The following is a 17,100-nucleotide window of genomic DNA, read 5'->3' on the forward strand; positions in this document are numbered from 1 at the left end:
TTTGGCATGAATTTAGCATTTTTTCTGAATCTGCAGTGTGATCATTGGCAAGTTTTTCGGCAATGAGGCCCTCGCATGCTGTTATAAGTATCTGAAAGTCAAATTTGCGTTTCAGACGTCTTTTTCCGAACCAGTTGGGGAAAAAAAGGTTTGATACAAAACTAAACTTGTGGTCACAAAATCACATACCAAATTTGATATATTTAAGTCATTGTTTTTTTTAGTTAACGCGTTTACTTGTTTCTGAAAGTACAGACCGACAGACAATCTGTAATTGGATTTGGCTTAAAATTTGATAGTTGTTTACACTATAGATATTAAATGCATGTGCCAAAATTTATTCATTTAATTCTTCCCGTCTTGTAATTATCGTGTTAACTTATATTCAAACAGGCGGACAAACAGACTTCCTCAGAACGAATTTTATTCAAAATTTAACATATATCTACAAATTTGGTTTTAAGAATGTATACCAAATTTCATCTGTCTAGTTCAAAGCATTTTTGAGTTTCCTTTGTCACAAACAGACAAATACGAGGAGTTTCATCATAATCTCGAGTTCAAATTTTTAGACGATTACTATACTTTATCTATACTTCGTTTACGAAAAAGAAAAATTATAAATCATACTGTTCTGAAAGCGTTCGGTTATTGCTGTATATCTTTAAAACTATTTGACGAAAATGGATAAAATTTGCAATAATGATGTTTTAGGTCTTGCTTCTTAGATTAGCATTAATTAATTTTTTTTTTGAGTTTCTATTTAAAACTTTTTAAGTTGTGAATTTAATATTTTATTAAAAGCATAAAATATACTTTCATATAATTAAAAATGCACAATATTAATCTTGCTTTTGAATATTTTAATGTAAATTAAGAATTTTCATCAACGGTTTCTTATATCTTAAAATATATTGAAAGAAACAAGAAGTTTCATTCAATATTAGAAATTCAAATTTTCAATTTTTTATGCCTCATCAACCATTTAAAATTACAAAATATCATATGTCTTTTAGCTATTTTAATCGTTAGAATTCAGATGTGTGTTCTAAATAGGGTGCTGGTAATGAAAAAAAAAATTGAGTAAATCTAAATATGGAGACTCTCCCAGTACATCAAAAAATATTTCATACACTTATATCAAAAATATTTGACCACCTAGAGGCATTTACAGTATTTATTGTGCGCTAATTAATTTTGCAATAAAGAACTGTATCCATATGTTTTTTTCGCGTTCCGCGCATTAAATATTTACTATTAACAAGCTCACTGCTATAGGTGTCTGTAGAATTTAGTTAAAACATTTCGTTTATTTATTACTTTGTGTATAGAAATACAGAGTTATGTTTATGAAAATATTTAATAAAATTCTAATTAAAGATCGGGAGTTTTCACTCCGCCACTCTGTCGTATACTTACCTAGCGAATGTGGTCGTTTTGCTTTTAGCTTCTACTACAATCAAGAAATTCGAGAATTCTTAGACCTTTTTTTTTTTTTTTTGATTAATTAGGTTTAAAATTTGATGCATGTTTACAATTTTAATGTAAATACAGCCTACCAAATTTCATTTATTTAGCCTTATTTTATAGATATCACTTTCAAATGGTTGATGAACTAACTGAGCTGATGAACTAACCTTAGTCGAGTCAGATAAAATTTGATACTCTTAGTCGAATTGGATTAGATTCAAAAATTGATACAATATACAATAATGGTGATAGAAATATATACCAAATTCCGATTTATTGTAAAATCTAAAAATATTTAGAGCAAGTTTATGAGATTTTGTTTAGAATCTTTAAAAGTTAAACAGTTCGCTTTCACCCTACAATGCATGCTTTTTTTTGCAAAAAAAAAAAAAAAAAAAAAATGTTTTTTTTGAATAGTTACATATAAACTAAGAAAATTATTTTTTAAAATGTAAAGTATTTTTTTGTAAAATTTTTTTGAAAAATTAATGTGCAAAGTGGTTACATTATAAATTAAGCAATATCACAGTAACACAAATCACATAATAACAATTTCCTAATAAAAATAAAAGTTAATTTTTACAATTTATATTTTACAAAGTTAAAAAAAATATATTGTATTTTTAATGGCAGAACTATCCATACAACAGCCGCCCTGGTATTTATTTGTCCATTGTTTGCAATTTAAATATAATTCTAGTACCGCTTTTATAAACTATCGATCTTTTGTAACAAACTTTTATCAAAAAGCATTTAAAAAAGAATTTCCAAACATTCATTGTTATCTTTCGAAACAATCATACGAAATTTATAAATGTGTAACCAGTGGCACTTTGAGACGTAGTATTTGTATTCTTCCCATGATGACTATCAGTTAGTAAGAGAGACATCACTACTCTGTGATAGTTCATTAGCCAAGTTGAAACTATGTGATATTTTATACTTCCACTAGCCGCCTTTGGCGACCAGCCGGTTCGCCAATCTTAATGTTCGTTTAAATTTTAATAATTAAATAGGTTTAACCGGAGTTTAACCCCCTTCTTCGCCAAGTTGCGATAACGCACCAAAGCTGGCAATCTTTATTATGCACTATAATTGAACATCTGCTTCTTTGCTTTTGAACATTTCGCAAGGCCGTTGTTTGCGATTTTTAAAAATTTCGCCAAGCAGGGGATAAAACTCCGGTCGTACCATTAAACATTTTACGCAATTCCAACTTTAATAGATTCTTCAGCAAAATATTTTAAAACTTCAAATTTTGATAGTCATATAATTCACTCATAATATTATAAAGGCCTTCAGTTATAGCGTGATATATATCTCTCTAATTTTCTGTTACCCCTCGTAGAAATTATGCTTTAAATTACAGTGTAAATGATTAATCTGCAATTAATATAATATTTTTTACTGAAACAAAGCATTTTTTTAATAATATGATTACTGATAATAGAGTCACTGAGCGTTTAAACTTTATGGTCACTAAAGAATATCTTTCTTAATTTATGTAATATCTCAAGAATTTGTCAACAAAAATTTCTCAGATTCATCATGAACAGATCGATTCATTAACAATGTTTAATTTTAAATGCATCAAACACTAAGAAAATAAAATGAATCGTTTAAAATAATCGGTCGAAAACAGGTTTAAAAAAATCTACTTAAAAAACGATGTACTTAAAACTATAAGCATATACAAAAAATATATAACTAACATAAATACATTTTACTTACAAAAGCATGCAACTAACCTAAAAATAATTTAAATCGTCCGTTGGTTGTCATGCCAACAATCAGAACAATGCGCATGCGTGGATTTTCTTCGCCAGTTACGTCAACGCAAATGCGTAAATTTTTCTACGCCAGTTGGGGTAACGCTATGCAGATTAGACATTTTTAATTTCCTTTATTCTGTGTTATTTTAATTCAAAAGTACTTCAGAATGAATGTGAAACATGGATTAATTAACAATGTTTAATTTTAAATGCATAAAACATTAAGAAAATAAACAGAATCGTTTGAAATAATCCGTCGAAAAATGTTAACCCTAGCCTAATTACTGTTGGGAGAAAAAAACAACTGATGCCTTACTTATTTGGCGATGGGGAAAATGGAAGATTTTTTTGGCGGAAAAGTTGGCGTTGGGAAAAATGGAAGATTTTTTTGGCGGGAAAGTTAGTTTTTAATTAATAATGGACTACCCCTAACATTTAGGGGGATGAAAAATAGATGTTGGCCGATTCTCATAGATACCGGATAAGCACAAAAAATTTCATCAAAATCGGTCAAGCCGTTTCGGAGGAGTATGGCAACGAAAACTGTGACACGAGAATTTTATATATTAGATGTTAAGTATGTGTGTGTAATTTGATGTTTTGTGTGTCTTGTGATGTGGAATCTAGAAGAAATCTCAAATAAAATATGGTTCAAAAAAGTCGGTGTTTTCATCTTTACAACACCATGAGTCTCTCTTCACTACAAATGGCGCCTAACGTGGGACTAGTATGGAAATAAAAACATGTCACAAAATAGCTACACGTTACACTGAAGGGAAAATAATTTGAATTGAACAATGCGATAATTACTTGAAGTTTGATACCGAATTTATATATTTTTTGTTGCTTTTTTAACCTTTTACCTAATTTTAAAGAAAGCTGAAGGTCTTTTAGTTATTTAAACTTCTTTTCTACTTTTAAAGTGCATGTACACACTTAAAACTTCGAAAATCGTTCAAAATATTGAATATTTTTTTTATTGCTTAATAATGTTCTCTGATCCTGTAGCTTTCAAACTATACCAAGATGTTGTCAATATTCGAAATATTTCTCGAGTTATAATTATTTTTCTTGAGGTGCTTTCATTAAAAACTCTAGTTACGGTTTTTTTAAACTCATTTTATGAAGAATGATATTTTTCCACTATGTTGCTTCATTCAAACAATCATAACTCAACAAGAAATTAACCAAATACAATTATTTATATATCAAAATAATCTGTATGAAATAGCGGATGTTTTGTGCCTCAATCAAAGTTATATTTATAGAAATAAATTTTTAATGGCTATTTAAAAGTTAAAATTACAGAAAAAAAATCTCTCTTTTTCTATTCATCGTTGATGAAAAAATTGTTAAAAAAAACTATATATTTTTATAACTTGATTGAGGCAGACGACATGAAGACTAATAGTAGGCATAATTTCCAACTAGAACTATGTGTCTGTACAAATTAGAATTCAAGATATCATGTTTCAAAAAATATGCTAATTAGCTCGTTAAATATTATTTAATTAATTAATAATTAGTGTAATATGGTTTTTTCTTAGTGAAATGAGTTTAAACATATATTAATGACCTACTGTAAAAAACTGGATTTTTAAAGTTAAAATTTGAAAAAAAAAAAATCTTCTAGTGTGCACGTACACCTTAAACAATTAAGCAAATTTATAAAGAAAAATTCTCAAACTCAATAAAAAAAAAACTCAATTTAACTCAATAAAAAAGCATGCAATTATACTCCTGCTAAATACAAAAATTATTTCAATAAAATTTTAAAATTTCAAAGTTTTTAAAAATTTAAAAAGATATGATATTAATTTAACTCTTTAACCCAATACGCTCCCATAAAAACCACTAAAGTCTGCTTTTCGGTAAACTATAAATAAAATTTTAACTATTTTAAATTTTAATGTGAAATTTCGAGATTAATTTTTTAAAGCCTCGATTCAAACATCGTTTTAGCTCTAAATGTTTATTTTAAATATATAAAGTTTGCATAAATCCTGTAAAATGAAATAGTTTGGGAAAATAGTGCTGGTATGAAAAACCCAGATCGATTATGCCGGCTTAAATAACACATAGTGCTGAATGAAGTGTTAAAAGTCAGAAGCCCCATCTTATAAAAAAAATTGTTTATGTTTAAAAGTAGCAACTTCCTCGGGCTATTACGCTGCGATAAGTGAAACTTCCCCGGATTCGGCCGGGCTTACTCATCAAGTTAATAATCAGTTTACGCTTTTCCTACCAAACGACTTTTCACTTCCTCCGGAGCACGTGGTTTTTTTGCGTCAGTTGCTCTCTGTTGGGGAAATCCCCTTCCCGAAAAGCAAAAGGACCTGATGCCTTCCGCCAGGTTCCATCCTGCAGACGATTCTCCCAATTGGAAGGGGTAATTAATTGTATGAAATCGTTTGGGAGATTTTTTTGTGGATCTTCTGATATATCTGTGAGCAGAATTCTATCGTTTTTGGTTGACCATTGTAGATATCGAAAGACGCTAGTGTTTTCAGGACAAATTTTTTCAAATAAATTTTAATCGTTTATTTATAGCTTATGATACTCGTCAAGTAAGGTAAAGTTTCAACTTCTCTATTTCATCAAATATCTTAATTAATTGAAATCTTTTTGTTCTGTTATAAATAGATAAAAATAATAGAAAAAACATTTTGAATTATTTAGATTACTAAGCTTAGTAAGTATAAGGATAATTTTGTATTATTTGAAACAGTTTTAACGTTATAATTTTGCAAAAATCGTAATAGCAGTAAACAGTAGTATTTGTTTTATTAAACTTAGTACTGAAATATTTTTGTTCTGTTATAAATGTATAAAAATTAAAAAATGTATATTGAATATATTTTTTATTAAGTTTAGTAAGTTTACTGATTTTCTTTATAAGCTTAGAAAGTGCAGGGATAATTTAGAATTACTCTATAATTCATCAAAATCTGAATTAATTAAAATCGTTTTATTCTGCTATAAATAGATAAAAATCATAGAAAAAATATTCTGAATTATTTATCTTACTAAGCGTAGTGAATATAAGAATAATTTTGCATTACTTGAAATATTTGTAACTTTTTATAAACTGGTAAAAACCATAATTGCAGTATAAAGTAGTATTTGCACTGCTAAACTTAGCAAAAATGAAGATAATTAAGTACTGTATTATTTTTGTTTTCTTACAAATATGTAAAAATTAGGAAATGTATATTGAATATATTTTCGTTATTAAGTTTAATAAGTTCGTGGATCTTCTTCACAAGCTAGGGATAATTTAAAATTACTTTATAATTCATCAAAATCTGATCATTGAAATATTTTTGTTCTGTTATAAATAGATAAAAAAAAATCATCGAAACAATATTTTGAATTATTTATCTTTTTAGTAAATATAAGGATAATTTTGCATTACTTGAAGCATTTTTAACTTGTTATAAATTGGTAAAAATCATAATAACAATGTACAGTAGTAGTTGCTCTATAATTACTAAATTCAGTAAACCAAGGCCTACAGTGTCCCTATCTGCTTTCTTGACCAAGGGCCCTGAGGTGCAAGGTATATGTCCCGGTTAGGTGGTCCCTATTGTATAATTCCCAAGCATGCTTGGTCTTCAGTTTATCGATCTACTGAAGGAATGAAAATCTGAGTCAGCCTTGCTCAACCCGAGGATCGAATCTCGGACCTGTGCATTGGACTACGCCACAGGACTTCATTTGCTCTATTAAACTTAGTAAATTAGAATATAATTAACCATTGAAATATATTTGTTCAGCTATAAATGAGTAAAAATTAGGAAATGCATTCAGAATATATTGTTTTATTAAGTTTAGTAAGTTTACTGATTTTCTTTATAAGCTTAGAAAGTATAAGGATAATTTAGAATTGCATTATAATTCATCAAAATCTAAATTTTTTATTGTGATATAAATAGATAAAAATCATTGAAAAAATCATCTGAATTATTTATCTTACTAAGCTTAGTGAGTATAAGGATAATTTTGCATTACTTGAAATGTTTTTAACTTGCAATAAATTAGCAAAAATCACAAAAGCAGATAAAGTAGTATATGCCCTATTAAACTTTGCAAATACGAAGATAATTAAATATTGAAATATTTTTGCTTTCCTTTATATATGAAAAATTAGGAAATGTATATTGAATACATAAATAAAAATCGTAGAAAATCTATTCTGAATTATTTATTTTACTAAGCCTAGTAAGCATAAGGATAATTTTGCATTGCTTGAAACATTTTTTTGTTATGAATAGGTTTTAAAAAAATCATAATAGCAGTATATGCTGTATTGAGCTTTGTAAATATGAAAATAATTAAATAAATATTGAAATATTCTTGTTCTGCTACAAATATGCAAAAATTAGGGAATGTATATTGAATATATTTTCTTTATTAAGTTTAGCACATTAACAGATTTTCTTTATAGGCTTAGAATGTGTGCGGATAATTTAGAATCACTTTATATGTTTTTGTTCTGTTAGAAATAGATGAAACTCACAGGAACATATACTAAATATATTTATTTTATTAAATTTAATAAGTATAATTATAAGATAGCTTTAAATAAAGAAATTTGTGCTCTCTAAAGTTTTGATATCTTTTAAATTATTTTTAGATGTGTTACAATCATTTTAAGACTGATATCAGAGGTGATAATTCTCCTTTTCCTCTATAGATCCCATTGACAACTTCCGATCGAGTGTTTATTTACTAGATACTAAAAAGGTAATCTTTAGTTGATAAAGGATTGCTGAGAGTACATGCTGAAGATAACTGATAGGATGTTTCATTGAGTGGCTCTGTGTATTTAAAAAGTTCAAATTTTGTCCTTCTGACAAGTAGATTGTTTGTGACATAGCTCTAAGAAAGTACCTACCTAGACTTGGATGAACTTTTTACTTATTTCTCTCTCTTTTGATGGTCGAATAGACTACATATGATCATCCAATTTTTTTGAATTTGCGCTTTTACAACATTTACAAAGATGGATAGATATAGACGTGAACAAGCATCCATTAGGACCACTGACTGGAACTTAATGAGAGTATCTGGGAGGATTTCCACTATAAATAACAGACATTTTTCACTGAGAAAAGGGCGTCATCCGTTTGAAAACTTATTGTCATGTCTTGTATTGTTCTTGGTGTGCTTGCATGTTGTTCTATCTGACTTACCAGAGGAAGATACTTTCCCGAAGGAAAAATGTGAAACAGCATTGCCGGAATGCCAGTGTGAAGATTATATGGATGTTGTTGGACTCATATGCCGGAATGTAAAGAATTTCGAAACTTTCTCTCGAACGCTATCGGATGGGTCAGTGTTTGAGGTCAACACAACATACGAGATTGTCTTGAAAGGAGTTCGAGTATTACCTCGTCAGTTTCTTAAAGGACTGATTGTGCAAAGATTGTTTATCGATGATATTCAGACAGAGGTCATAGAAGACGGGGCTTTTGATGGAATGTTACAACTTAAGAAATTCCAAGTAAAGCTCAGTTCTATAAAGGTGAGTTTCTATTTTCGAATTTCCTATTTTCTCTCTGTTTAGTAATGTTATCATATTAATATCCAAAAAATGAAAGCGTTTATAGTGTATGTTGTATTTCTTTTGGTATAAAATATGAAAATGATTCTTTTAGAAATATATAACCTCCACCTTGGGGTAGGGGGGGGGGGCACCCCAATGAAAGGTGTGGTAAGCTTCCGGTAGGGCGGTGTGTTTTTAATTCTCTGGTGAGTAATATAATAATATGAAATCGTGTTCACTCCCGTGATGAAACATATAGTAGTGGGCAAAATTTAGAAACCTGTGACGAATTGTGATAAGCGAGGATAGAACCTGGGACCTTGTGGTTCGCAGCCCACTAACATGACCACAATACAAAAGCAATTGTTCGTGTAGCGTAGCTGTTAACTGGCTTATAAGCTTTCACCACAAACCTTTTAGAAATACATCTTGGGAAATTTAAAGGTTCACAACATCAATGGTGCTTTCCGTAATACTATAAAGTTTTATATTATTTTAAAGAAAATTTAATCAAGAATATAATGCGTTCAATTATCGTTATTTTTTAAAAGCTATAGTTAAATAACCTGAAAAAATGGCGGCCTTTTTCTTTAGATGATAAGACATATAGTAAAGGGGCCAATTATTACTTTAACGAAATTTTCCAAGTATTTTTCCAATAACATTTTTATTAATTAATCTATCCTTATGTTTTTTCATACTTATCCATATGTTTTACAGATTTCGTTTATTCTCTTTGCAAAAGTACTAAATTTTCTTCTTTTTGAGCCGTAAATCGATGTCAAATCGATGTTTAATTGTTGGCGCGCAGAAACTAATTATCAACTGAGAAACTAAACAATAATTTACATGAGTGTAACGGTTTTAACAGGGAAGGGGACCAGTTATTGATACAATATCCAACCATGAAACGAGTTTGTTTTATGAAGAGAGTCCCTTCATTTATATCTTTTATTTATTGGAACAAACTTGTCATACAGTGGCTTTTGAACACTTCTAACGTTTGGTAATTATTATCCATATTTAAATAACACAAAATAATCTGAAAAAATTTCGTAATTTGATGATTTTAAATGATTTTTGGTAACCATGCTCTGCTGTTTGACTAGTATCTCATCCTCATCAATTTGAAAAATATCTGGGGAAGGGCTAGCTACAACTTTTCACTCTGAAATCCATAACAAACCTTGATTGCCTTCTTTTATAAATATTGTAGCTAGGAAGAAGTCACTCTTAATGATTTCTTATCTGAATCCATTTCTGATGAAATTTCGAATTTTTTTCCATGTTTTTATGTTCATATCCTTCTGAAATGTTCTTCTGTTTTTTTTCCCTCTTCATGCCCTTCTTTGACCTCTGTTCTTACATTCTATTATTCCATGTTTTTATGTTTATATCCTTCTGAAATGTTCTTCTGTTTTTGATTTTCTTCTGTTTTTCCCCTCTTCATGCCCTTCTTTGACTTCTGTTCTTACATTCTATTATTCCATGTTTTTATGTTCATATCCTTCTGAAATGTTCTTCTGTTTTTGATCTTCTTCTGTTTTTCCCCTCTTCATGCCCTTCTTTGACCTCTGTTCTTACATTCTATTATTCCATGTTCTTATGTTCATATCCTTCTGAAATGTTCTTCTGTTTTTGATCTTCTTCTGTTTTTCCCCTCTTCATGCCCTTCTTTGACCTCTGTTCTTACATTCTATTATTCCATGTTTTTATTCATATCCTTCTGAAATGTTCTTCTGTTTTCCCCCTCTTCATGCCCTTCTTTGACCTCTGTTCTTACATTCTATTATTCCATGTTTTTATGTTCATATCCTTCTGAAATGTTCTTCTGTTTTTGATCTTCTTCTGTTTTTCCCCTCTTCATGCCCTTCTTTGACCTCTGTTCTTACATTCTATTATTCCATGTTCTTATGTTCATATCCTTCTGAAATGTTCTTCTGTTTTTGATCTTCTTCTGTTTTTCCCCTCTTCATGCCCTTCTTTGACCTCTGTTCTTACATTCTATTATTCCATGTTTTTATTCATATCCTTCTGAAATGTTCTTCTGTTTTTCCCCTCTTCATGCCCTTCTTTGACCTCTGTTCTTACATTCTATTATTCCATGTTTTTATGTTCATATCCTTCTGAAATGTTCTTCTGTTTTTGATCTTCTTCTGTATTTTCCCCTCTTCATGCCCTTCTTTGACCTCTGTTCTTACATTCTATTATTCATCCAAATTTGTATTATCGCACTGCACAATTCAACCAAGAAAGTTAATTTCTTTGGGCTTGCCTTTAATTTGTGACGTTTCTATAGTCACGCCGTAAATCTCATCCATAATCAAAGCTGGCTGAGAGAATTCCACTATTCCAACATGAAAATGATTAAAATCATTTTCCATCCCATTATTCTCATCTGATTGACGTATTTGCCACTGATCATCTTCTTTATTCTAGCTTTTCGATAATTTCTTTGACTTCTTGACTCTGATATGTCTTTCCTTTGATACTATTGCCTTATTCTACTTCTTCTCTGTTGCTTTTTTGTAATTAAATCTCCACTTTTTCTTGTTTTATTTGTGCTCGCTCTGTTGTTGTTTTTTTTTCCTCATCTGTTTCCTTTTTAAGTATTTTTTATACTCAATTGAAGTGAATACGCTTGTCAAAGTTTCTCTGTTACTCTTCTTGGCGGTCTTCTAATGGACTTCCCTTGAAGAGGCTTGGTAACAGGGAATTGGCACCTGCAGGTGATTTTATCTGAACATTTACTATGGTTTCTATAGTTGTCAACTGATATTGCTCAGAACTTAAGATGCTAGGGATAATTTCAATGTGAGGTTCGTTTCCACCTCCATCGTTTTGATCTTACTTTATTACTAGATTCCCTAAAACAACGCCTTTTCATCCTTTTTCTAAATTTCGAAAAGCGATGCAACTTCGATATTCCCAGTTTCTGATGATTCTATAAACAATTTTAGAGTATCTTCACCTACGAATCTTTCTAATACTGGCAACAATTGTAGGACTTATTTTGAGTCTAATGTACTTTTGCAAAGATAAGAGGAATTAGGATTTGTGGTGTTTTTAGAGAAAAGGTGTATGTTGTTGGTGTACCAGGGGACGAGTAGGCATTTTCTGATTTATTTATTCATTTATTTTTTAATTGAACCACCTAATTAACTGTGGTTCAAATATAAACCTCTAAATCTATTCAAATGTATAGATATCTATATAGGTACCTTAAACATTTCAAATTGTGTGATAGAATTCTTTGAATATTCTTTTATTGGAGTCAATAAAAGAATATTCAAGTTTCCAATAGCTGGTGTAATCCAATTTAATTATCAACATCTTCGAGAACCTGTTCCTCTGTTATTTTTAAAAAGTAGAAGCATCGTGCTGCTATAAATGAAAAAATAAGTATAATAAGAATATACACCAAAGTCGTATGAAATACCCTATTATTGACACTTTGTGCAATAATTTGGAAAACTTATCATTTTGACAGTCGCAGTTTGGCAGCACTCGTTTCCTTCGAAGTTATTATTTGAAGATATTCACTGATATCAAAATGTGTGAAAAAGAATTGTATGTCATGAACATAATAAGAGAGGATAGAATAGGTAAAATTTTGATTCCACTTCTTAAGGAAATCCTTAAAGAGTCGGCAACTAATATTATGTTTTAAGAAATATTTCCTCACATATTATCTATCACCCAATAGAGACTTGATAATGGCGGGAATCGATGTCTGATTAAACTGCCTTCGATTTTGAAGTCCTAGGTAGTCCCAAATCTTTTCCTTATCAAATTTAAGATACAAGTGTTAACAATTAGTGACATGCAATTTATAAGTACCTTTACCTTAACTTTTTTTCATTTGAATTTAGCCAATGAGAAGGAAAGTTATATTGACGATAAAATATTGTTATCAGTCTACTTCAGCAATCGACGTTATGCTTCGAAACCTTTTTTCTGTATGCGATCACCATCAAGCTAATCACTGTTTGTTGTATTCTTCCATTTTGCAAGTTATCGCTAATGCCATGCAAGATATTTGAGGCTTTATCCAAGGTTTTATCCAATAAAAGTTACCAAAAAAATCGATGTGATGTTGTGTTATTACACGAACAAAGCTTTAGTTATAATGAATATTGAAAAAAAATTGGTGAAAATCTCATTAAAGGCGAAATTTTTACTTTTTTGAAGAATTATAAGGAAATTTAGTCAAAATGCTATAGACAAGAAAAAGTGCACAATACCAAGTAATGATAAAACAATTAATAAACTGTGTCTGCTTGTCAGAATAAAATCATCTGGAAGTATGCATAAGTGAAATGGCGCAATGCATGTGAAATTAGGTTCATGGACTATTCGAAGCAGATTGCAGGAATCTGGACTAAATGTAAGAGTTTCATACAAAAAAAGTATCATTTTAGAATCTGAAACAATCTTGAAAAGATTAAACTGGACAAAAGCTCGTGTTAACTGGTCAGCGGAACAATAGTATGATGTGATTCGGAAAGATGAGACCAAGATCTCATTATTGAGATTTGCAGAAACAAACTGTTTCCCTTTCTTCTAATAAAGCTTTTAAAAAGTAAAATGATCAGACATCTAAATTGAGAACAACTTCGTTCTATTCCTTTATTTTGACTCTGAATTTTTACATGTTGCCATTTTCAAAAAGTGAAAGTACAACAATACGCGACAGGATAAGATATGTTTCGGGCCTGCTTTTATCAGTTCAGTCTCTGTTTAACGCTCATTACCTAGTAGCAATAATATAAAATACGAAAAAGAATAAAAAGAGAGGATTCTTATCCTGAATACATTACATCTACTATTAAAACTAGTTGGTGTTATTATCTTATTCTGTAAAGCAACAAAAGACGTAGTCACAATTTGTAGGACTAATGGAAATATAATTTCCCCAAAGTGCATTAATGAAATACTCGTTCCTGAATTGCTATCTTCTGGATGTGATCTTTTTCCACATAATGAATTTATAATTCTACAGAATATTGATCCATGTCATGTTGGTACTGCATATAAAAACAAGTTTCTAGATGATCATATGTCACTACTTGAAATGCCTGGGAATTGTCCAATCTTAACCCAATCGTAAAAACCCCAGTAAAAAGTGCTTGTTACACAATAAAAACCAACTAATTAAAGCAATAAATAACTCAATCATGGGTTTTAAGGTGGTTATAAATGAAGTGCATCCCAACTTTGCAGGGTATTAAATTGTCTCCCCGAAACTTACTCGCATACTCCCAAATTCAAGTCTTAACCTCACCTCCACCCAGCGAATAAAGTTAAGAACCTTGGATAAAGCCTCAAATATCTTGCATGGCATTAGCGATAATCATAAAAATGTATAGATTTTTGACGTACATCTAATATTTTTACTAAATCTATCATGCAAATATGTATCTTAAACACATTTTTTTTTCTATAAAATGACACAAAAATTTAACATAAAGCTACAGTTGTAGTCATAAAAAAGATAGCATATAGATAATATAAAAATATAGATAATAATAAAAAAGATAGCATATAGATAGCATCAAGATAACATAACAAATTCCATTGAGTAATGCCTTTGCGTTTGTGAGTTATTCCATTTACTTACATGCGAAAGTACAAGCCGACAGATAGTCAACCATTTGACAGATTTGGTTCAAAATTTGATAAGATTCTATATCTTCTGTTACTAACTTTATCAACTTTTTACATTTTGGAGTTATTTAGTTCACTAGTAATCAAAAAACCAGTCAGACGGACTTTCTATGAGTGGATATCGTTAAATATTTGACAAAATTCTACAAATTGGGTTTTTATAAAAAAAAAATCATCAAAGTGGTTTTGAATTATCGTTTTAACTGACAGACATAATGTCAAAAATGTTTTTTTTTTTTTTTTTTAAACTCAGGAAGGTTTGAAAGTCGTCAAAATCTCGAGTTCGAGTTTTTTGACGATTGCAAAATTTCCTACGAGAAAGTAAGAAGAAAAGGAAAAAGAGCAAAATTTATCGTCTATACTTTATTTCTTCGAGCTTTGTTATGATTTTATTTAAAACTCGCCGCCTTTGGCGACCAGCCGGTTCGCCAGTCTTAATGCTCGTTAAAATTTTCATAATTAAATATTTTATGCGTTTCCTACATTAATAGCTTCTTCATCAAAATATTTTAAAACTTAAAATTTTGATAGTCATATAATTTACTCATAATATTATAAAGGCCTTCAGTCGTAACGTGATATGTATCTCTCTAATTTTCTGTTAGCTCCCGTAGAATTTATGCTTTAAATTAAAGTGGAAATAATTAATCTGCCATTCATATAATAATATTTTTTACTGAAACAAAGCAATTTTTATAATATGATTACTGAAAACAGAGTCACTCAGCATTTAAAACTTATGGGCGCTAAAGAATATCTTTCTTAATTTATGTAATATCTCAAGAATTTGTCAACAAAATTTTCTCAGATTCATCATGAACAGATCGATTAATTAACAATGTTTCATTTTAAATGCATCAAACACTAAGAAAATAAACAAAATCGTTTAAAATAATCGGTCGAAAACAAGTTAAAAAAAACTACTTAAAAAAGGATGTACTTAAAACTATAATCATATACAGAAAACATATAATAAACATAAATATAATTTAATTACAAAAGCATGCAACTAACCTAAATATAATTTAAATCAAGTCCGCATCCGTTGAAAATATTTGTCACCAATCAGAACACAATGCGCATGCGTGAATTTTACGCAATGCATGATGAAATTTTGTGAATTTTACGCAACGCCAGTTATGGTAACGCAAATGCATGAATTTTTCTACGTCATTTGGGGTAGCGCTATGCAGATTAGAATTTTTTAATTTCCTTTATTCTGTTTTATTTTAATTCAAAAGTACTTCAGAATGAATCTGAAAGATCGATTAATTAACAAGGTTAATTTTAAATGCATCAAACATTAAGAAAATAAACAGAATCCTCTGAAATAATTGGTCGAAAAATGTTAAGTCTAACCTCATTAGCGTGGGAAAAAAACTGAAGCCTTACTGATTTGGCGGTGGGGAAATGAAGAGTTTTTGGCGGGAAAGTTAGTTTTTAATTAATAATTAAAATTCTAATTAAAAATTCAAAAAAAGGGACACCAGGTGCACATTTCCGACCTCCAAGGTATACATGTACCAAATTTGGTAGCTGTAGGTCAAACGGGCTGGCCTGTAGAGCGCCAACACACACACATTGAGCTTTATTATAAGTATAGATGATAACTATGCCTGTTCTAGAAAATCTCTGCATAGGGTTATAAAAATCTTTACCTACATACATCCTCACCAAATTTTGACAATTATTGCATAATATCCAGATATACGGATGCTAAACAAAGTTCCTTTACTCCGAATTCGGTGCTAGCCGTCCTCTTATAAATTACGTCATTCCGGATAGATGAGTCAGATGCTAACAGTATCAGAATCCGAATTTTGGGCTAGCCGTTGTCTTATAAATTACATCATTCAGCAAGAGATGAGTCATAGATGTTATCTTAATTTTTTTTTCCTTCAAATTTGCTAATCAGCACTGAGTGATAAGTCTTACAACTTCCGCTGAAACAAGTTACGTACTCAACAGTTTCAATCCTCAGACAGAATAGATAAAAAAATTTAATCAGTAACTTTATTTCATCCGATTTTCTCCTCTCAGATAGTGACAGCCGGCTCGGAGGAAGAAAGCATTGCGTTTAACCTTGAGTATATTTTGGTTTTCTAGTTTCACTTTCACTTTAACCTTAACCGCAGACGCGTTTTTTTAGAACACGAGAACTTCCCATGCGTTTGTTTGTTTTTGTCAATAAAATGGATTTTGCTTCTCTCTTTTTTAACGCTAAACACTTTACTCAAAATAAGTTATAATACTGACTTGCTTGTGTCACTTGACTGTACTGTATCTACGTATATACTCAATATGATTTATATATTCTCATTGTTTAAAGATATTGTAATAAATAATCGGTTATAAAAACACACATGGAAACCTGATCATTTATATTTGATGAAGTGTTATCTATTATAACATTTTTAATTTTTTTTTTTTTTTTTTTGTTGAGGAAGGGGCAAATTCTATATTTTAAGTCGACCTTCATATGATCTTCCCCCTTTGACCAACATTCTTAATCTTGCAGTTAAAAAAGGTTTTTTTCAATGTAACTCTCCTTAAACATAAATAGTAGAGTGCGCAAGAATTTTTTTAAAGATTTGTTTAGATACTTCGTTATAGTCTTGTATAGTTTTTTTTATATTAAAAATA

At 29.9% G+C, this 17,100-nt stretch overlaps 1 protein-coding gene across 2 annotated transcripts in view; it reads left to right on the forward strand.

Moving 5' to 3' along the window:
* The first annotated feature begins 5,589 nt into the window (after positions 1 to 5,589).
* The window catches only part of LOC129971582 (protein toll-like), a 48,921-nt gene continuing 37,410 nt past the window's right edge, over positions 5,590 to 17,100 (forward strand). For both annotated transcript variants that reach the window (XM_056085481.1, XM_056085482.1), the window contains exons 1-2: positions 5,590 to 5,814; positions 7,939 to 8,769. In XM_056085481.1, coding sequence (XP_055941456.1) covers positions 8,248 to 8,769 — 522 coding nt within the window. In that variant the 5' untranslated portion in view covers positions 5,590 to 5,814; positions 7,939 to 8,247. The remainder of the gene's footprint in view (positions 5,815 to 7,938; positions 8,770 to 17,100) is intronic.

The sequence above is a fragment of the Argiope bruennichi genome, chromosome 6 (assembly GCF_947563725.1).
Source record: "Argiope bruennichi chromosome 6, qqArgBrue1.1, whole genome shotgun sequence".
NCBI lineage: Eukaryota > Metazoa > Arthropoda > Arachnida > Araneae > Araneidae > Argiope > Argiope bruennichi.